Source organism: Diplotaxodon limnothrissa, linkage group LG7 (assembly GCF_057381915.1).
Source record: "Diplotaxodon limnothrissa isolate DT_005_m linkage group LG7, D_limnothrissa_male_GT1.1, whole genome shotgun sequence".
NCBI classification, from domain to species: Eukaryota; Metazoa; Chordata; class Actinopteri; order Cichliformes; family Cichlidae; genus Diplotaxodon; species Diplotaxodon limnothrissa.
The window spans coordinates 65,861,224-65,880,592 of NC_140602.1; the positions used below are offsets into that span (position 1 = coordinate 65,861,224).

General features: G+C 40.1%; 2 protein-coding genes across 2 annotated transcripts; one reads left to right on the forward strand and one right to left on the reverse strand.

The window, feature by feature from the left end:
• Window positions 1-1,339: 1,339 nt before the first annotated feature.
• Window positions 1,340-9,987, reverse strand: chmp1a (charged multivesicular body protein 1A). The gene is made up of 7 exons (XM_085358727.1): window positions 9,876-9,987; window positions 8,520-8,539; window positions 8,344-8,421; window positions 5,584-5,730; window positions 5,309-5,437; window positions 4,961-5,154; window positions 1,340-2,817 (listed from the first exon to the last, which is right to left on the reverse strand). Exons 1-7 carry the CDS (start codon window positions 9,880-9,882, stop codon window positions 2,796-2,798), a joined length of 597 nt encoding a protein of 198 aa, XP_085214853.1. The 5' UTR covers window positions 9,883-9,987; the 3' UTR covers window positions 1,340-2,795.
• Window positions 9,988-10,755: 768 nt separating this feature from the next.
• On the forward strand, window positions 10,756-14,786 carry LOC146629582 (charged multivesicular body protein 4b-like). Its single transcript, XM_085358728.1, has 8 exons — window positions 10,756-10,818; window positions 10,951-11,104; window positions 12,027-12,123; window positions 12,256-12,373; window positions 12,486-12,612; window positions 14,099-14,226; window positions 14,454-14,580; window positions 14,692-14,786. Exons 1-8 carry the CDS (start codon window positions 10,756-10,758, stop codon window positions 14,784-14,786), a joined length of 909 nt encoding a protein of 302 aa, XP_085214854.1.
• Window positions 14,787-19,369: the final 4,583 nt, after the last annotated feature.

Genomic DNA, 19,369 nt, shown 5'->3' on the forward strand with positions numbered 1-19,369 from the left:
TCTTCCACAGCATGTCTTTATCCTGTTTTCCTTCTCTCACCCCAACCGGTCACAGCAGATGGCCCCGCCCCTCCCTGAGCCTGGTTCTGCCAGAGGTTTCTTCCAGTTAAAAGGGAGTTTTTCCTTCCCACTGTCACCAAAGTGCTTGCTCATAGGGGGTCATATGATTGTTGGGTTTTTCTCTGTACCTATGAAGCGCCTTGAGGCGACTTTTGTTGTGATTTGGTGCTATATAAATAAAATTGAATTGAATTCAAACAAAACAACACTGTCATCCTTTATGTAGGTTTATCAGAGAAACTCAGGTGATTCTTCACCAAGCACAACATCCCAGTGTACTGCAGAGCCAACAACAGCTGTACATCTGCACCTAAAGGTCAAAGGTCACTCTTTCAAGGATGCCAATGCTCACATTTTGGACCAAGAAGACAAATGTTTGAAAGAGGAATGAAAGAAGCCATCTATGTACATTGTGAACGACCATCTTTGAACAGAGGGCGGGGCTTACAACATAAACGGTCTGCCATCTATAATCCCGTTTTAAGATCCCTTCCCAGAGGCCTTAACGCCCACTCACAACTTGCCTCAGTTGAGCTTTATAGGTCACAGGGTGAGGCAAAATCTCACAATGGTTTCACACGAAACCTCTGCTGCTAATGACCAACACCCCTTTTCACACCTTGGCTCACGATCAATAATAGGTCAACAACCCTCAAACGGGACAACTCCCACTTGTGTTTAAATACCTAGGATTGTATTTGATCAATTTGATCCTAGAACTTAAAAAGCTTCTCAGATGACAGGTGAAACGTCCTCCAGAAACTTAAACAAGTCCAGTCGCTTTTCTTTCCAAGCTCCTTAAATCCTCAGTGCCTTGTGAAAAGGTTTTCACACATCTCACTAGAAATTCAGTATTTTTGCTTCATTACAGACTAGGCATGCTCATGATTTTGGAATAATTTTCTTTAAGTTAAAAATAAATATATGAAAACATATCTTCTTTATTTTTTTAAACCGCAGACACCACATAAAAGAGGGACATAGCTGCCGTTTCACTGTTGGTTTTTACACGTCGGCACGCAGCAAACCTTTATCAGTGGCTGCGTTTGGAAGAGAAGACTTGAGTAATGCTGACGTCATGCCCTCATCACTACAGTTCCCAATTTTGCAGTTTGGTGCGCTGACACAGAATGATAAACATTTTCACAATCAACTTTGAGGTTCAAAGTATGTCCCTCGATAAGCAGGCAGATGAGTAAAGTTTGTGCAGTGGAAAGAAACCTCTGACCTTCATGCTAACGCATCACCACAAACCACAAACAACAAGCATGGGTCGGCGTAATAGGGTATGACTTTATTTTCACAAGATAAATATACAAAACAAAAGTGCTGCAGAGTATGAGGAACCAGAGTATAAATAAACCCTCCTGTTAAAATGGAGAAGAAACTGAAAACATTATACCGAGGGTGAAGCTTCTCTGTTATAGGTGGAGGTCTTGCTTCTTCCAGTTCGCCCGCGTGATGTCTACACTCAAAGAAGGAAACACCAAAACAAGCCAAAGCCCTCAACAAGTCAACGCTGAGCTACGAGCGTTCAAAACAAAAAATGGGAAGCAGTCTCCTGATATCTTGTTAACACATTCTGACGCTGTTGTACATTTTATTTTAAAACGGCTCCTAATCTAAACCCTCCTCCAGTTCATTTCCTGCGTAACCAAAAAGCAAATGTGTGGTTTGCAAGGCAAATTAGGAGTTCATCACATGCCTGCACATCTGATGTGACTACTCTCCTGAAACCATTCAGGGTGGAACGGAGACAGATGGGGGACGATCGTGTTATTTTGAAATACAGAAGCGTACGAAAATATCTCAATGCCACTAAAAATCAAAAGCTCAGCCTTAAAAACCACAAAAGAGATCTGGCTACAGAGACGCAGATAATAAATGTAAACCTGAGGCCCTGCTGTTCACAGACAGCGTAGAAGTTGGCTGGAACAGGACAAAAGAATCTCAGGCTCTGCTGGCAGGAAGAGCAACGGAAAATTCCTCTCTCGCCTTCTAAACAACAGACTGTCCATCAGGCACTGGCGGAGAAGCACCTATGCAAGCATCTGCATTCCAAATAAGGCGTTCAAAGCAAAAAAAGTCTGAATACAGGCATGAGAAACAATCCAAAATAAATCCTGAATAAAAATAAAATAGGAAAATATCACCCTGAAACAAAGATTGTCCTTTGTTGTTTGCAGTGTTACACAAATGAAGATTGGAAAATCTGACAAAGGAAGGAGTTCAGTGGGGTAGTGTTTCCAAAGTCTATTGTCAACTGATATTTCCTTTCCTATCACTTCCAAAGAATTTAAACCCTTTCTGACCCCCACCCAACCCCCATATAATCAATACAACTACTCTTTAAAACTCATCATTTTGTAAAAGGTGTTTTTGTTTTTTTTATAAATCTTCAACCTGAAAGCCCGTGATTCGACAAAGGGGATGAAAAGGGGAAGGAAGAAGGGTGAAGGTAAAATGAGATTCCAGCGGGGAATAACAGAGGAAGATGGATCGAAAAGGGAAGGTGAGCCAGAGAGAGACGCCCGTGCCTTCTCAGGTGCTGCTTCTTCTGCTGTGTGTTTGTGTGTACTTATTTATAGAGCAGACGGGGGAAGGTTGGTAAATCAATAGGCTCATTAAGTCCTCCCAGTAGGAACAGTTCAATAGAAACACACACAGCTCTCGTTGCCGCCATCTTTGAAGTTGTCTGTTTCCACGCAGCCCCGTCGCCTCTCCTGCAGCAGCTTTTAGTTCCGTAGAGCCGCCAACCTGGAAGAAAAATATGAGGAAAGTTAAAGGTCTTTGTAACATATAGAAGCCTTAAAAACATGTTTCCCTGTCAGTGTTTCAGCGCTCGCACCATTGACAGGGAAAAACCTACAGATATACTATAAGTAATGCTGGAATGCACAATTATTTTCATTGTGCATTGCAGGTCACTCATTATTTCACCGTAACACCTTTAAATATCATTTCTGCTTGGCAAACGTTTCCCAGCATACTTTTTATCATATCCAGTCAGAAAGTTCTGAGACTTCTGCTGTGAACAAACAGAGAGTGAAACAATTAGCTGCGTCCAACAGGTGCCTGCAGTAACTCGTGTAACCACCGCCAGGTGTGCTTTTATGATTTGCACAGTACAGCATGGAGGAAGGTTCTGGGTGTGAATTGACCCGTCAGTTGAGGCCTCTCTGTGTGGAGATGATGATGTTCAGGTCACAGGATCCTGAATATTAAAGTGAATGGCTGTGCGTGCAATGTGATGGGCTGGTGGGCAATGCAGAACTGGATAAGTGGTTAAAATAATGGTTGCATACAAAATAAATATTGACCAGGAATAAAACATGAGAAGTTACACACTTGTAAAGAAATGATAAAGATTGTGTTTTTATTATTACAGTTTCATCTTCTCATTGTTATGTTCGTGTGCGGTTCCTTGTTTATGAAGTGGTGTGACAAAGTTTTCTAACATCAGAAAACATTTTCTTTAAAATTGACCTTAAATTCTGGAAATTTATGATTTTTTCTTAGAAAATCAAACCTAACGTTGTGTTAAAGCTGATAAAATGAGCGTTAGCACTTGTAAAAGACTTAATTTTTTTTCCAGAAACAATTACTTGGATGATACCACAATCAAACATTAAATCAACTCTCACTAACAAGATGCACAAACAGTGTTTCATCCTGGCTGCACGTTTTCCTGCCAGAAACCTGTCGCTCACAGGACGACAGCAACACCTTTATATGTTTATAACACCTACTTAATGCCTGGCTGGTGTGTGAAACTATTCCTGTTGTGTCCTAATCATGCTGTCTCGGAATAACTTGATGTCAGATACAAGGACTGCCACAACAGCACGCAGAGAAATCATTTAAACTCAAGTCAACAAATTATTTTATGCAGCGTTTACTGGGCTGGGAGATACAGTTAACTCCTATACAAAAAGAAAAAGATGCAATCTAAAAGGTTGAAGCGATGTTGAATTGCTTGCTCTGTTCAACTACTGGTCACTTTTGGTTCATTTAATAGAAAAATCTGCTTGTTTTTTTACTTTTCAGCCCACATTATCGCCCATCTGCAGACCTACAGTAATGACTAAGTAACTAACTAGTACTAAAAACAAGGAGACAACAATTTTCTACACTTGGAAGCTTTAAAGCAGAATTCCATTTTCTTTCAAAAGCTGATTTGATTATTCTGATGAGTCATATCTGAACTGAACATACTGTGCCTTTCTTGTTCCCTCATGACTTTGCAACCGCAACAGCAGTGTTCAGTGTGGGGGCAGGGACTTGTGGAGTAATCTGATTTCCTGATCTCGTGCTCTGTTGTAAACACAGAAGCGCGGGATTGTGTGTAACTTATTAAGTTTTTGCCAGAGTATGAAAACCAGGTGAGGAGGGGGAGGATTCAGTGAGTAAGGGAAACGCGGAGGACACTTTGAAGTTTCTTCTTATCAGAAGTTATAACACAGCTGCAGGGGCTGAAATAAGACACATGTAATGTCTTTTTTTAATTTACGCCAGACTCAAACAGGTGTTGCACAGCTCCATACCCAGCTCCTGCACAAATATGGTTCTAATTTGTTGTATAATGCTACGATTTGTTCCAGACGCATCAGGTGTGTGGGTTAATGGGAGGATGCATGGGTTAGGAGAAACTGGCAGGCCAGCTACCTGTCTGCAGATGACTGACACCATTTTGTCACAGAATATAAAAAGAGCTAAAATGGTGCTATCACAGTGCAGAGGAAATACTGCAAAAAGATATTTGCACCGTGTGTGTTGTTTACATTTAATAAGCAGTCATTGCTGTGGTGTTTTTTGGTATTTAAACAGATAATTGTTTGAGGTTTGTACATAGAGCCATAGCTACTGGGGACATGTTTAACTTATAGAATCTGGTTCCTACCGTCGAGACAGCTGGTCCTCCTTATCCTGGCTCCGTGAGCTCTCTGCGCCCACTGAGGTAGCCCCGGCAGGCAGCTGGTTGAGCTGGTCCATCACCTCCAGGCCGTTCTGTTCTGCTATTTGGTGGATCAGGTCATCCACCTGCTCCTGAGGCGTGGTCAGCGTCATTGCTGAGCTCATGGAATCCTCCATGACCTGGTGCACAAAAAAAAGAGGTGAGGAGAGAACAAAGGGAATGTGAGGTCAGAGAGTGCAAAGCTGGGTTTGACTTATTACATCCTCTAGCGCTACTGTGGAATTTTAAAAAGCATGAAAAAGTGCTCTACAAACAAAGAGTGAAGGCACTCACTGAGGTGTGGACATCGAGGTTCTGGACTTGGCTTTCAAACTTATCCATGACTGCAGAGACCTTCTGGAGATCCATGGAGTTCAGAGCTTTGTCCAGCGCCTTGGTGACCTGACCCATGCTTTTGGTCACCTGTTGGAAAGTAAAGAAAAGGCATTTGTAACATACGTCTCATACACACTTTGTGATATGAAAATAGTTGATTTAGAATCTTTCATTTCAACATAGAAAAATATGTCTTTGATTCAAACTGCTGAGCTGACTGAACACTAACTTACGCCTTTCATGGTAACAGCGGTCTGGACTTTAGAGGCCACGGCATCGACTCGAGACGCCATGCGCAGCCAGTTAAGGCCTTCGTTCTTTTTCCTGATGGCATTCTCCGCGTAAACTCTGGCACATTCCACATTTTTCTGTTGCAAAGCCTGTTGATGAGACAAAGATGCTGTTAACACTTTTCAGCTTCAGAATAATCCTTTGTTTATGTGCACAGACAGGGTGGATACATCCTAGGACTGATACACAGAACATCACTAGGTAAATTTTACTGTAGACACTCCACATACAAGCGACAAATGAACTAGAACAATTACAGGAATTACAGCCATAAATGTAACTAAACAATTGTTTACTAAAAATATACTTAGCTTTGCAAGTTTGGCTCAGTGTTAGCACAGCATAGATGCTGCAGGTTCAATAATATCAAAGACATAATCAGCAATAACCTTGCATCTTTACTGTGTATTCCTGTGTTCTTCCTCATACACCATAACTAACAACTCAATAAATTAGCATTTGTTTTTCTTTGGAATGTGCTCAATTCACACCAATGTCTGTTAAAAGTCCAAATGTTTATGATGTTACTGTGATCCTGGTTGTATAATTATGAAATGTATAATAAACAGCAACCATCTCTGTTGTGATTAGAGTGACCCAACCTTACACGTGATCCACCTCATTTAAAACACAAATAATTTACAGCAGAACAGATTGCATGAAGTTGGCAATAATCATATTTCTTTCAGCAGTGGTAACAGGAAACAGCAGCAGCATCAAAGAGCAAACTTCCATCTTTCCTCATTTCAAATGCATGTCAGCTTTTCAACAAAGCAAAGCAGGAGGGAAACCTGTCATGACTGAACAGTGAAATATTTCTGACGTTTCAGATAATAAAAGCTTTGTCATGTCAGAACCCCGTTGCTCGAGAATGCGTTTGAATAGCACTTCTGTATTCTCTACGGCAAACATACATTCTAATTGGGACAGACCTGCCCAATACCTAAAACTAGCTGAGCTAGTGTTGTACTGCCACCTGCTGGTTCATGTGTGCCACTCCACGTGTCAGCAGACTGGTAAAATGATCAGCATAACTACACCACGATCACTGAATTGTAAGATTGTGTTTCTGTTTTTTCCAGTTTCAGTTTAATTTCACTGAGTTTTCTTGACTGAGTCGGAGGTTTCTTTTTGTTGGATTGTTATTAGATTAGGGGTGTTGTTAGGGAGTAAAAAGTACTCATTAGGTCAGGTAGTTAGTAGTAGTTAGTAAGTGTTGAATGTTATTTTATTCAGTTCAATATCATTTGTATTTATATTTATTAACTGCATGTATTTACATTGACTAATAATCAGAAGAACCTACAATATGTTTACTTTTTATTTTTTTCCCTTGAGTCTTGTCTTTAGGTCTATAGTTAAACTCACTTCACATTTTCAGTTATTGCTTTAATAATAATGGCCTCAATACTGAGTCACAAAATAAAATTACTAATAAATATTTCAAAAAGGTAAAAAAAAAAAAAAAAAAAAAAAAAGCTTTTTATACTTTCATACTTTTTATTGGACCCTGTCATCACTGTCTGCCAGCTGTTTTACCACCTGAGCAAAAGGCTACGAACTACAGTTCCTTTTGCTGGGTCACCCATCAATCAAAGCAGTTTCACTTAAATTGAACCACTGGAAATGGCAGCAAATAACTTGGTCTCTGTCTTCAGTAATTAGTGAGGATTTCACTTGTGCAGAAATTGATATTAAATTCATTGATTTTGAGTAAGTTCTCACAAACATTGTGGTAAAAATCTAGGAGAGTAACGAGTTTAGAAACACACAAATCAGTTCATCTGACACTAAAAGTGAGTGATCACATAGTTCTTAACTCACACATTTGATGCAAACACTAACTAAAGCGCTGATTCTTTACCAGAAGATTTTTATTTATTGCATGAAAAGTCGCTGGATATTTGCTGCATGAATAGGCCGCTGTACACAGGTTGCTAAAAAGAGCTTGGTGAGTATTTTCTGGATCATTTGCATTTTTGTTAAGTGCTAATGATGTCCAGTTAAAATAAATTTTAAAAAAAAATCTCCTCCATGGAGTAGTCTTTCTACTCACTGACTCATCATCTTCCATTTACTACAACACACAGCCACACCCAAAGCTTATTAGCAGACGCTACTGCACAACTGCACAGATCACAAAGCACAAAGCATTACGTCACAAGCATTACCTCATATCATGTCAAAAAAAGAAAGCAGAAAAATGCAGATAGGCTCCCTTAATGTTGATGATAACAGACTGGATGTTTTACATTGCTCACATCTGCTAAACTTAGAGCTGATGACGAAGAGATGGTGTTTCCGATTATTGTACTTCAAATCTAACATTAAAACAGGCTCCTGTTTGTTTTGTCTGTGCTATCCAAATTTCCACTTACACTGACATTGTTGTCTGCTGGAAGTCACTTGCTATTGAAAGGGAGTTCTTCATCACCACCCTTACCAAGTGGTGCTCACAGGCAATAATCTGACTGCTGGGGTTCTCCCTCTAATACTGTACAGGGTTTACTTTACAATACAATAAAGCACCTTATGATGACTTAGAACTAGTAAACGGATGCCAATAAAAGTAAAGAGCAGACATACAGACATTTCATTTTGTCTGTATTAGAATGATGACATGTGTGGAGCAAGAAAGATGTATACAGTGTACTGTGGGACCGTTTGGCCCTTACGTCACCCCAGCTAATTGGCCTGCTTACCTTCTTGACCTTTGCCTGCTCTTTTTCAGAATCCTTCTCTGCCTTCTTGGCCAGCCTCTCCAGCTGCTTGGAAGTGAACTGTGATCCACAGAGAAAAAATGTGAATACATTAATAAATATCCCACTTTAAGTTATCTGTTGTCTGATATAGGTTTAAGATTTTCACTGGAACATACCTTTAACTGAAAGAGTGTTTCTGTGAAGAGATGGTGAGAGACAGAGTCAGACATTTGGAGTGTATATAACATAAACTGTCACATAGACTATATGGACAAACGTGCTGGGCACCTTACTACACATTACATCTACAGGAGCTGCTTGCCATTGAACCCCATACCATGCAGTTCCCAAAACAGTTTATGTGCTAATGTTAATGCCAGAGGGACACTGGAGATAGTTATTTAGTTAGCAGAGCGTTGACGACTTTTACATCAATGGGCCACAGCCCTCTGCAAACCCATTATTTATGTGGTCTGCCACTGAGTGGTTGTGATTCCTAAACTCCAATTTTACAAAAATACCACTTCAAGCAGATCGTGGAATATCTAAGAGAGAAGAAATTTCACAAACTGGCATTGTGTTAAAGTACGCACTCGAATTCAGTGAGCTATTTAGAACGATCACGTTGGGCAGTTTCTGTCTCTGGCTTAGCACCACAATAGGTATTGTGCTTATCATATATTATATAAATTATCAAAAGTTCACATTAAACAAGATCAAAGTTTTAAATAAGTGTAAGTATATGTCCAGCTACACACTATGAACCAAAAGCTCAGGCTTCATATTGCTTTAATTAAACACTCAAATTCAGGCAGGTTTTTTTTTCCGACCTTTGGATCTGTATGATGTCATCGAGAACAGCCTGCAGTTTTATTTAACCGATGTCACATAATAAATCATAGTAAGTATAGTAAGTATCAAGTATAACAAGTCTACTTTAACAACAATGATAATGTAGAAAACAGCGGACGGTTGTAGATACCGGAAATACATTTATATATTTATTTTAAGTTCATTTTTTCCCAAATCAAGCCAACTGAACCAAATGTCTGAGTTATATTTATATCTGTAAGAACAGGTACATGCATAAATATAAGTTAAAGAAACACATCTTGAGCGTTTAAGCAGGCAAGAGGAAGCTCTTTTGTTTTTGTTTTTTTAAACTTTTATAGCGATGACTTGTATCTAACAGGACCGGGGGAGAACGATGAAATGTGTCTCCGTCTGTCAAAGTTGTTCCAATCAAATTCTGGCTGCTGTATCACATTCCTACTGTAGAAGTCACTGCTAAGAAAAGACTCTGGCACAGCCCAATAAAACCCATTTAATAATGAGTCCGTAAACTCAGTGGACGTCAAATGTGATAAACGGAAAAACCCCCAACAAAAAACAGGTCAGACAGCTAACCCGGCTAACCACACACCCAAGCTAAAGCGCTAATTTTAGCTATCTAACGTAGTCTGTCGCTTTGGCTAAAATAAAGAACCAAAGGCTACTCAGACAGACAATTCAGAAGTTAACACACGACATACCATCCATGTCCAAGTGAAGATGATACCAGGAGACGACTAAGAAGTTATTTGTAGCGCCTCTACAAGGTAGTCCTGAGTTGTTTTGGTAACACCGTGGATCTTCCTGGTTCAACAGTAGTCACGTGATTCGAATTCTTCTTCTTCTTCTCCTTCCTCGCCCATTCTTCGAAGGTGGCATCTTGCCTCAAGTGAAATGCTGCCACCTATTATCATAACTAGATACAGCAAACTGCATAGCATAGAGCAAAGGTTTTTAGCCACACTTCGTTTCTCTACATTTCTTTTCTGCTTTTTCACTCATTTTCACTTCAGTTCTTGTACCTGAAGATCTTCATATTATATATTTTCTATATTTTTATATAATATACATAAAAATATATTAACACTGACCTGTGAGTCATTCAGTCATAAAAATGCACCTGACTCAAGAGATGAATCATTGTTGTCACATATCAGATAACTTAGCAAAGAACCAATTTCAAAGAACAAAATCTATCTACAATCTATCTGTCTATCTGCATATTTCAAAAGTATATGGTTATATGTTTTATCAAATGTATTCTCTCCAATAAACAACAACAAAACAAATAGTTTAAGGTAGTGGATACAAAGCTAAAAGAAATTTAAAATACAGTTGAAATAGGTAAATAGGTGATCTACACTGGAAATCAGTTTTCCTAACAAGTTATGGATAGGTGAAATAGCTATCTAGAAGTCGATAAATAAAAAATTAATAAATAAATAGCAGACAAATGGTGGCTAAACTCAAAGTCAAAGATGAACATTTGAAATTAAAAGATAAAAATAACTGAGAAAACTAATGATAATTATGTATTGTATCACCCCTAATTTTCTTTATATTTTTCTACAGTGATATTCAATGGTGATCACCTGTTTCTGCAGCACAGGGATGTGTTTTCTTTTGAAAGAGGTCTCCAACTTGGTACATAAGGACTCAGTTGACTACAGTTTCAAATTGCAGATAATCAAGACACGAAGAACTGCAGAGTCAAAGCCTGAAGCTGTTTTGCACGTCTGTCAAGCTCACAGGCACATCTCTGTTTGATTTCAATAGCGGGAAAAGGTGGAGAAGGAGCCCTGTGTTAATGAGTGGATGGAGAAGCTTCCAGCCAGAGGAGAGCTGCTGGTGAAGAAGAAAGAATTTATGAAGAAGAAAATTGACCACCTAGAGTTTTTTGCCAAGAAAAACAGCACAATAAACAGAAGAGGTGAGCTATTTTACAGAAAAATATATTTCTTTAAATAAAGAAAGAAAAGAAACGGGTAGGCAAGCAATAAAACATCAGTCTTAGCTAGCTAAAAGCTAATTAGCTAGGTATTAAACTAACTATCGTTAGCCACACAACTATGAAACAAGAACTAAAACTGGTTATACATTTATTTTGACTTGTTAAAAGTAATGTAAAAGAAGATGAACGTAGTAAAAAAAGTACTGGAAAGGTTCAAATGAATTATATGTTTGTGCAGATACCTCAACACATATACTTGAGTCATACTCTACTCTTTCTACTCTTTCTACTCTTTCTAGTCCCTGTCAGAACTATTGCTGTCTTGCTGCAACATTTTGGCTCAACTGAAGGCTTTTCATGGAGTTTTTAGAACATCCTGAATTACAGTAGTCCAGCCTAGAATTAATAAATGCATGAACTAGTTTTTCATCATCAGGATGCAGGATGTTAGAGATATTGTGCAAATGTTAGAAAGCAGTCCTACATATGTGTTGCATTGAAAGACATATCCTGGTCAGAAATGACTCCAAGATTACTCAAAGTGTTAGTGGAGGCCAAGGTAATGCCATCCAGAGTTAGTGTCTGTGCTATTGGCCTATAATTAGTTAAGACTGCTGGGTTTGGCTTTTAAAGTAATGGTTTAACTACTGCCAGCTTGAAGGTCTGTAGTACATAGCTGATTATTAGAGCTAGGTTCATCATATTTAAGATTGAAGCATTAATTAATGGTAGGACTTCTTTGAGCAAAATGTTTATGAACCATAGATCCATCTATTAACTAAACCTCACAGTTTTACAGTCTCTATTTTGGGGGTTTTCTGTTTAAAAAAATACTGAAAAAGCAAAGTTAAATCTATTCCTGCTCATGTGCTGTTTTTGTTTCACCGTGCTCTCCTACCAGCGGCTCTGCAGGCGCTAAGAAGAAAGAAGTTCTACGAGAAACACATCAATTACATTGACTGCGCTTTAAAAGCCATGAGAGCCATTTACGAACACATGTGAGGAGAAACACTACAGGAATGTGTGAAATAAAGCTATGTATGAATGAGAAAGAAGTCTGTCATGGCCTTTGAATGCTGAGTACTAAGATAATTTAAAAAAACAAAGAAACTGTCTGCTGGCTGTTGCAGAGAAATCATTAACAAGGTGAGTGACCTGATGAAGGATATTGCAGAGGAGGAGGATGAGACTGGAGGCATGCTAGAGAGCCTCTGCACACCTGTGGGCTTTGAAGGGGAATTTAATGAGGTAAGAATGATCTTAATTTTTTGAAGACTTCTGCGATTGCACTGATTCTGTGTACCAGAGTTGTCACTTGTTGTGTGCCTGTTGCTGTGTCTCTGTATGTTTTTTTTCTCAGGGTGAGCTGCTGGCAGAGCTGGAGAAACTGGAAAAGAATGTGGACGAAAACCTCTTTGAGGCGGATGAAGCAGAGGACGGGAACCCTTGTCCCAAAGTGCTGACCACTACTTTGCCTTCCCATCGTGGTAAGACTTGTTGGGAGAGCTTCGACTTTATTCTTGCAGTTGGCTGTGGTGTCTGTGAATTCATGGAGGTTGTGCAGGGATTTATTTTCTTCCCCAAAGCCAAGATGAACAAAAATAACACAAACCTGTCAGGAAAGGTGTTTTACCTCAAACTCAAACTGTGGATGTCTGTGAATGTTCTCAGTCATCCAGGTCATCGTAGTCAAAGGAGCTTGCAAAGAAAAGCGTCTGGACTTCTTTAAGTTACTTGAAGACGTTTCACCTCTCATCCGAGAAGCTTCTTCAGTTCTAAGGTCAAATGGTGGAGAGTCCCAGATATAAACCTAGTGGGAGTATCCCCCCACAGAGGGACAAAAGGACCCCCTGATGATCCTCTAATCCCCTGAGCCAAGGTGTGAAACTGGGTGTGGGTCCCAATCAGCCAGAGTTTCGGGTGAGCTCATTGTGAAACCTGGCCCCACCTTCTCATGCGAATTCCTGAGATCAGATGGCCCAGGATGTGAGTGGGCGTTAAGGCGTCTGGGGAGGGATCTCAAAACTGGATTATAGATGGCAGAGAGTTGGTGTTGTAAACCACCGCCTCTGTTCAAAGATGGTCGTTCACAGTGGACATAGATGGCTTCTTTCACTCCTCTTTCAAACCATCTGTCCTCTCTGTCCAAAATGTGAACATTGGCATCCTCGAAAGAGTGTCCTTTATCCTTAAGATGCAGATGGACTGCTGAGTCTTGTCCCCAGACAAAAACTGGTTCACCCGAAAGACAAAACGCCAAAATACAGACTTAACAATGTGGTGTATGCTGTACAGTGCAGCGAGGAATGCCCAGAGCTCTACATCGGAGAGACCAAACAGCCACTTCACAGGCGCATGGCACAACACAGAAGAGCCACCTCCACAGGACAAGACTCAGCAGTCCATCTGCATCTTAAGGATAAAGGACAGTCTTTCGAGGATGCCAATGTTCACATTTTGGACAGAGAGGACAGATGGTTTGAAAGAGGAGTGAAAGAAGCCATCTATGTCCACTGTGAGCGACCATCTTTGAACAGAGGCGGTGGTTTACGACACCAACTCTCTGCCATCTATAATCCAGTTTTGAGATCCCTCCCCAGACGCCTTAACGCCCACTCACATCCTGGGCCATCTGACCTCAGGAATTCGCATGAGAAGGTGGGGCCAGGTTTCACAATGAGCTCACCCGAAACTCTGGCTGATTGGGACCCACACCCAGTTTCACACCTTGGCTCAGGGGATTAGAGGATCATCAGGGGGTCCTTTTGTCCCTCTGTGGGGGGTCACTCCCACTAGGTTTATATTTGGGACTCTCCACCATTTGACCTTAGAACTGAAGAAGCTTCTCAGATGAGAGGTGAAACGTCTTCAAGTAACTTAAAGAAGTCCAGACGCTTTTCTTTGCAAGCTCCTTTGTCAAACTGTGGATGTTTCAGGCGAATAGATGAATGTGTTGACCACTACTGTCTTCAGGGTTTTGCAGAGAAATCATCACCAAGGTCAATGACCCGATCAAGGACATTATTGAGGAACAAGACGTGACCGAAGACTTGCTAGACAGCCTCTACACAGCTGTGAGATTTGAAGTGGAATTTAATGAGGTAAGGATGATTTTAATGTTTTTTTGGAGCTTTTGTTTTTGCAGTGATTCTTGGTTTGTCTGATATCTAGAGTCTGCTTACATTATTGGCATTTGCCTGATGTGGCTCAGTGTGATTTGCTGAATCATTATTATTTTTAAGTCAGGTTTTCCGCTTCTGTGACACTTCTTGACACTTGCTGAGCTGCTGTGTGCCTATTGCTGTCTCTCTCTCTCTGTCTGTCTCAGGATGAGCTGATGGAAGAGCTGGAGAAGCTCCAAAAGAATCTGGATGAAAGCTTCAATGATTCGGATGGAGAAGAAGCTGGGGTCCTTTGTCCCAAAGTGTTGACCACTGGATCACATTCCCATCCCGGTAAGAATTCCCAGGAGAGCTTTTTCATGATTCCTGCGGTTTGCTGTGGTGTCTACAAATTCACGCAGGTTGCTCAGGGTTTTGTTTTGTTTTGTTTTTTCTTCCTCAAAGTCAACACGGACGAAGAAAACATTGAAGATGATTTAGAGTATCTTCGACGTTGGGCGACTGCACCTCGTGAACGCACCATCAGTTACAACATTTAGAAGAGGCGAGGGAAGCACAGAAAGGAATAAATGGGCAGCAGTTTATTGTATTTGTTCATGAGTGTTTGTTTTTTTAATTTAATTTTCATGGACATTTGACTTTCTACCTACTCCAGAGATGCCAGTGAACATGTTGATGTTTATACACAGGACACTACAGAGACTTCAGAATTCAAATTGTAAAATTAAGTATTATGAACACATCCTTATAGTACCATCATTAGTACAACACTACTGGCTTGATAACTAATTGATGTTATGACGTTGATGTTATCTGAACTCACTGAAACTAAGCTACTTTTGCTTTCTTTAAACACAAAACAAAACTCACCAATGACTCCCAGCACATAAGTGTTGCATGTGTTTGCTGTCTTTGAGTCTCACCCTGTTACCTCTGTTACCTGTTGTGTTCTCTTCTTCGAAGACTGTTTCAAAAATAAAACACTTCACTAATGGGGAGGGGCTTTTTTTCCACAGGCCCTTAAAAAGATCTTAAGACAATGGAAAATTAAGCTCAAGGAGGCTAACAGTCCAAATTAAATTTGCCTATGGTTTAAGACTTAAAAACATTATAGCCAATAGCATTAATTTTTACCCCTCAGGCATAATAGGCTGATGGTGTATTGTCATCAACAAGTTTGCGAATGCAATAACTCAAGAACAAAACGATGTAGGAGTTTCAAAGTCATCTACTAAAAACCTTGGACGAGGTCGAATCCCGGCGACCTTGACCTCAAGGTCAGAGGTCAAGCTTTCTGAATGCGATAAATCGAGAACAAGGCAAAGTTGGATTTTGGAATCGATACCATTGGTGTATCTACGAGGATGGCTGCCAGTATTTTCAAAATCTTACTGCCTTGATTTGTTTATATCCTTTTATCGCATCAAAGTATTGATCGGAAGATTCACTCAAAACATGGAGGTAGCCTCCAGGACAAAATTAAGCCAATACAGAAATGCCTAAAAACCTATCTGCAGGCCACCAGATGGCGATAGTTGCAGTCTGCAAAAAGTCTTCCCAGTATATAGAAATCTACGAAAAAACAGGTTTCAGTCTTGACCTCTGCTGAATTTATGATGTCATACAGTCATTTTGGCTGTTGTGGATAAAAACTTACGACCGCTTTGTTAGTCTTGGTCTTACCATGTTTCCAAATATAGGCTTATCTGTGGTTTGAAAACACACAGTGATTGGTTAATAAGTTGCCTGTCAGACTCACCCTTCTTCGTTTCATGTGGGTTTTTTGTAACAAACATGGCAACAGCAGAAATGCCCAACTTGAGGCTTTAAAAAAAGGGCTTTACAAACCAATCATGTCCATCTATCATACGGTCTACGCTAATAGCATAATTGGGCTGTCTTCTCCTGGTCCATTAGCGGCTTCACAGTAATATTTAATACAGTAGATTCTAGCACAACACAACCAATGTCGATGTCCACATTATTTTCCTGTTTGGTTCAGAAAGGGAAAGTGGGGTGCTGGGTTAAGAAGGCGACCCATTAAAAAAAAAAAAAAAAAAGATACATAACAGAAAAGGTGTGCAAGAAACTACACAAAAAAAAAGAAAAAAAAGAAGGCGACCCATTTATCCAAAGGCCACAGCAAAGGTCTGGGTTTGAGTCTGTCCTTGGAAGAGCCCATTTCCCACCTGCTCTCCTTCTTGTGTACTCTACTGTATACTATAAATAAATAAAGATAATAGAGCCATGATAGTGCGCAATAGACCTTGATCAAAAGTAGTATAGCAGCACTATAGTTAAACATATATAAAAAAATAAAATAAAATAAAGAATTTCAAGATAAAAGGTCATGCAAAGCTGGAAAAAAATGGATCAAAGCGGCTTCTTCCATTTTCTTGTTGAGTATTTTTTTTATCAAAGTGCTAGTACTGGCTTGTTCATAACAGCCTAAATTAAATGCACAATTTTGTCATTGTTTATTATAATTAAATAAGAGTTTATAAAGCCTTAATCCTGTGCTCCCTTTAAATCCAGCCCTCCTTACTGCTGCTCTGAGCTGGTGCACAGGATTAGTGTCACTCAACCAGACAGAGGGAATGACGGAGAAGAAAAGAAGCTGATTAGCCAAGCCACGCGGGTGTAGACTCTACGTAAATGCGCTTTGGTGCTTTATGTGCTTTTGTGTGGACTCACTAAATTGTAAGCGTCATGTCGGTGGATGTAGACGAACAGTGCCTCAGCTGACTGAAGACTGATGGGGTCTGGAGCAAGCCAGAGGCAAGATTCAGGTAAGGGACATGATCATCTCATCAGCATTAGGACTGATAAATTTATGGAGCCATGTTCTCCAAATGTATGATGAATGTGTAGACAGTAGTATTTAATGTGAAATCACCTGTCTTTGTGTGCAGTGGTCAGAAGTCTATGATAGCTGTGATAACAGTTTAGTTATGACAGGTTGACTGAAAGAAACAGTTATAATACTTCCGCTTTGATCTAATCTGTGGTGTTAAAAAACATCCAGTTAAAAAAACTCTTCAAATAAACACAAACAGCGGCAGGTGGCTCAAGTATTTGTACTTAGATTAATCTAACAAGACTGTGTATGTACAGATTGTTAAAGAAGAGTTGAGACAAAGGTGTTTTGTACCACATATTTGTTGATGATCATCAGTAGTTTTAATTGTGGTTCTTGTGTGTTATATTTGCATGATCTTTAGCACCTTGAGGTGACTATTGTTTTGATTTGGAGCGATATTAATACAACTGAATTGAATTGCTGGCATAGACCCAACTCTAAGTACCATATTTACAATCCAATTTAAAAGGTGCTATTAGCGTAAGTTTATATAATGTAACAAACTGACAACATTAAAGCAGTCGCGCCAGAATGTCATGCTAAAAAGAAAGACTCTTTAAAATACAAGGGGGAGCAAGCGAGTCAGATACCACAGGCACAGAGAGGAAGTAGGTCTGATCAGAAACAGTTTATTACTAGGCCAGGGAGCACAAATAAAAACACCCTTAAAATGTATGTAATAAAATGTTTGTCAATCCACTAAAACTAAATAAAACAATTCTAAAACCCGTAAAACTACCATTTTCTACATTCACTAACCCCCCCTGCTATAATTATGCCACATGTTCATTATGGGTCCATCAGCGGGCCAGGAATTCCTTCTTTAGAGCAGAGTCCAGGCCAGCCTCGTCTTCGGCAGCCAAGGAAGAGCCTCCCATCTTCTTGTCCTTCCACTGGCCCATCACATCCCAGCCCAGCTTAAACCTCTGCCCTGCTGCCAATCACACGCGTTGTCTCCTACTGTTGCCGTTCCATGAGGTCAGGACTGGGTCGCCGTGTCACGCTGGCCATCTAGCATTAACCTTCCAGTCTGGGGCCTCTCTCCTTCAGTGCTCAGCTAGCCTGCTTTTAAAAGGTCTTTACACAGCTGATAGGCCACCTCTGGACACACCCTGCCTCAGCAGGTGGTCCCTATCAGCTAATTTGTCCCATGTGCAGCCAGTCCACAGTGGATAAAAACCATGCAATAGAAACAGAATAAAACCATGCAAATAAAACGACACTCATAAATAAACACTAAAAATCAGAATAAAAACAATATACAAGACAAATACAAATTTCCACTGTGTGACATATATATACAAACAAACGCACTGGATATCTTCTAGGCAGCGGGCATACGTCACCTGAACAGGTCATTACCAGGTCTGACTGGTAGTAGGCCAATGACAGCCAATAATGATGTTTTATCTTTAAAGGTTTCACTTGGATGTCCAATAAAAACAAAACTCAACTGTATAACCAAAGTGTAATTACTGCAATTGTCATTTCAAAGAAAACAGACCTAAATCAGCAACTCCTGAAGCTCCTGGAAATATCTGGACATCTTTAAATCCAAAGACAAGGACTGAAAATATGACTTAAATGGGCCTCTTTGGAGACATTGCATAACTTAAATGTAAACTGTTAGTGACTGTTTACCAGGCTTTATAGTAATATTCTCTCACTTCACTTGAGCATTTATGAGGGTAGGAGGCTAAGTTAATGGTTTTCTACCTACCAGTTTCAGAGAGCCCCCCCAGTTTAAAACCAAACACTGAGACAGAATCGCCTGACTCCTCACAGCGAACGCCCATCATACTCATCACAGCTCCATCACGGGACGACATCTACGCCACGCCATCCAAAATCACGATAGCCGATGCCATAAAAGAGCAGCGGCCTGGGTCTGCACCCTTCGTAGTGGGGAAGAAACTACCAACCAGACAGTAACTCCAAATGTCTATCACAAGAGGTAAACTGGAAGGAGAGATGACTGATTATTTGCTGAGTGTGATGAAGAATCACCCCGAAACTGAATCATGACACTGGTGTGCGTGTGAGAGCAGCTATGAAGTGCTGAACAGTATTGAGCTTATCATTTTTACCTGCAAATCTTTTACACTAGCCCAACTTACTTTTACTTCTTAAATGATGTACTTATTTGAAGAATTGTGAGGGCAAGAGATGGTTTAGTGCATGTTTGACCTATGTTGAGCCATTTTGTATCTTTTTGTACAAATTTGTTCTCTTTGAAGTCATTTTTATCCTCCCATTGCAGCA